The sequence below is a fragment of the Megalops cyprinoides genome, chromosome 9, assembly GCF_013368585.1.
Source record: "Megalops cyprinoides isolate fMegCyp1 chromosome 9, fMegCyp1.pri, whole genome shotgun sequence".
In the NCBI taxonomy this organism is placed as follows: domain Eukaryota; kingdom Metazoa; phylum Chordata; class Actinopteri; order Elopiformes; family Megalopidae; genus Megalops; species Megalops cyprinoides.
The window spans coordinates 38,468,219-38,470,718 of record NC_050591.1 but is presented as its reverse complement, the minus strand read 5'-3'; the positions used below and the strand labels follow the sequence as shown (position 1 = coordinate 38,470,718).

The 2,500-nt window shown below is 52.4% G+C and overlaps 1 protein-coding gene across 14 annotated transcripts in view; it reads left to right on the top strand.

The window, feature by feature from the left end:
* The window catches only part of phldb1b (pleckstrin homology-like domain, family B, member 1b), an 80,028-nt gene that overhangs the window by 69,379 nt on the left and 8,149 nt on the right, over positions 1 to 2,500 (top strand). For 11 of the 14 annotated variants that reach the window (XM_036536006.1, XM_036536010.1, XM_036536016.1 and 8 more), the window contains 3 exons: positions 559 to 609; positions 1,763 to 2,048; positions 2,277 to 2,367. In XM_036536006.1, coding sequence (XP_036391899.1) covers positions 559 to 609; positions 1,763 to 2,048; positions 2,277 to 2,367 — 428 coding nt within the window. The remainder of the gene's footprint in view (positions 1 to 558; positions 610 to 1,762; positions 2,049 to 2,276; positions 2,368 to 2,500) is intronic. The other 3 variants (XM_036536013.1, XM_036536008.1, XM_036536004.1) reach the window with 1 other exon arrangement.

The window sequence follows — 2,500 nt, the reverse complement described above, 5'->3', positions numbered from 1 at the left end:
CGATGAGTGAACGTTAGTGATGTGGGTGTGAAATGGCAGTGTGTTCCCGGCTTCAGACGACAGCCCGAAGCATCCTCTGCATGGTGCGGTTTGCTGTGCAGAGGAGACAGATTTGTAAATACTGCTGCGAATGATATTCCCATGTGACTCCCAAAGCAGGCCCACACCTGTCCCATTCACCTCACCTTTCTGTTCATTCTGCTCAATTCCGTCCTCAGAGATCCTTTTTCCATCTAACAGCTGTGTTGTTCTGTGTGTCTCTGTCTCTCTCTATCCCTGTGTGTCTCTTTCCCTCTCCCTCTCTCTCTGTCCCCCTTCCTCTCTCTCTCTCCCTCTCCCTCTGTCCCTCTCTCTCTCTCTCTCCCTCTCTCTCCCTCCCTCTCTCCCTCTCTCTCTCTCTCTCTCTCTCTCTCTCCCTCCCTCCCTCCCTCCCTCTGTCCCTCTCTCTCTCTCTCTCTCTCTCTCTCTCTCTCTCTCTCTCTCTCTGTCCCTCTCTTTCCCTCTCCCTCTCCCCCCCTCTCCCCCCTATCTGTCTCATCACTCTGCACTGTGTCACAGAGTCCTTGCCTTCCACGCCTGAGTCTTCCTCCACCAGCGACAATCTTACAGGTAGATCCTTACACCTGGGTGTGGGTTTGATTCATCCTCTCCTCCTGTCTTCTCCATGTTAGATAAATGACCCTCATATAGGAGACGTTGCATGCCCGCCCGTGTGTCCCCTGCCATCTCTCCCCGCCCAGCACCTTCTCCTTTCCCTGCTTTCCTGAGAGCTACCCATCCATGGAGAGATGGCTAGCGCGCATGGACTTCCACGTTAGCGAGGCGGGATTTGCATATACAGTCAAATAACGTATTTGATTGGTTAGTTGTGTTTGTTCTTTCATTTTGCTGTTGCATTTGGTGAGGGTTCATCCTGCATTTGGGCTTTCGACATGTATTGCATACATGAGTGTATGTGTGAGGCATGACTGCGCAGAATGTGGGGAAATGCTCTCATCCTCTGGAGTGACTCTGCAGTTCAGTAGTAATCCTTGCTTTCTTCCCTAGCTGTCCAAATGCGCAGCTGGGGCTGACTGAGTGTGCATTGGTTTAGCATGTATTTGTGGATGTATGCAGGTCTGCATTTGGTGTTCGGCCATTTCTGCTGCCTTTACCGGACTGTCCACTGTTTCTGTATTCACCTGCAGTGGATGGGTATCAGCTCCTTGTGCCTGTGAGCATTCAGTGATTCCATTGATTTGACGCTCTTATCCAAGACCGCTTCCAAGTAAAGAAACCAACTACAAAATCAAAACTGGCTCTGTAGATGAAAGTATTACTTTTTAAAGCTGTTACTGTAGCAGAATTACTGAAACATTTCAACCAATCAGTGCTGAGCTCACAGAAAAACGTACCGAGAGAGAGTCCAGCTGCAGGGGTTACAGGCGCCTGTTACAGGTCCTGACCCAGAGGAGGAGGAGCTGAGGGAGGAGAGGGACAGCTGATTGGATGTAGAGAGAGCTCAGGTGTCCAGTGAGGTGGCAGAGATAAATGAGCAGGGTCAGACCTGGAACCGGCAGCAGGGAGGGCCTTCAGCTCCTGTGGGGCGTAAAGCCCATGGGGTCCGGTGAGAGGGCTGGGAAGTGCTGGCAGAGGCAACTGGGAGAGCAGAGAGTGTTCAAACCTCATCACAGCATGGCTGTTTCCATGGTGAAGCCGCGGGAAGTGGGATTGGTGCAGTGCTGGTGAGCGTGGCCCTCACGGCTCTCCTCCGATGGTTCAGGCCACCAGGTGATTGAGGAGCAGAGGCGCCGTCTGGCGGAGCTGAAGCAGAAGGCTGCAGTGGAGGCGCAGTGCCAGTGGGAGGCGCTACACGGCTCTCAGAACCAGCTCAACATCCCCTTCTCGCTGGCGGGACCTCCCATGGTGCACCACTCCATCCTTCACCACCAGCCGCCCCCTGCAGGCGAGCGGGCGTACGACACACTGAGCCTGGAGAGCTCTGACAGCATGGACACCAGCGTTTCCACCGGCAACAACTCTGCCTGCTCCCCTGACAACATGTCCAGGTCAGACACACATTCAGCTGCAGTGCTGCCGTGGGCCCTAGTCTGAGATGAGGAGGAGGTAGAAATTACAAGAGGACCTGAAGTAATAAGATTAAAAATCTAATATTCCCAATTTAATAAAATAAATTAGAACTCTCACAGCTGGAATTGCGTCTGCCTGAGGTCGGATATTTTATATTTTTATTGATATTTTTTATGTGAAAATGGCCTGTCGCTGTGTGTCTACAGTGCCAGCGTCATGGATGCCCTGAAGATCGAGGAGATGGAGAGGATGTTGAAGGAGGCCCAGCTGGAGAAGGCCAAACTGATGGAGAGCCGGGTGAGTGTGCCTCCACAGATACCCGCTCATAAGGAGAGATCAGAGCTCTCTGCAGAGATACCCGCTCATAAGGAGAGATCAGAGCTTTCTGCAGAGATACCCGCTCATAAGGAGAGATCAGAGCTCTCTGCAG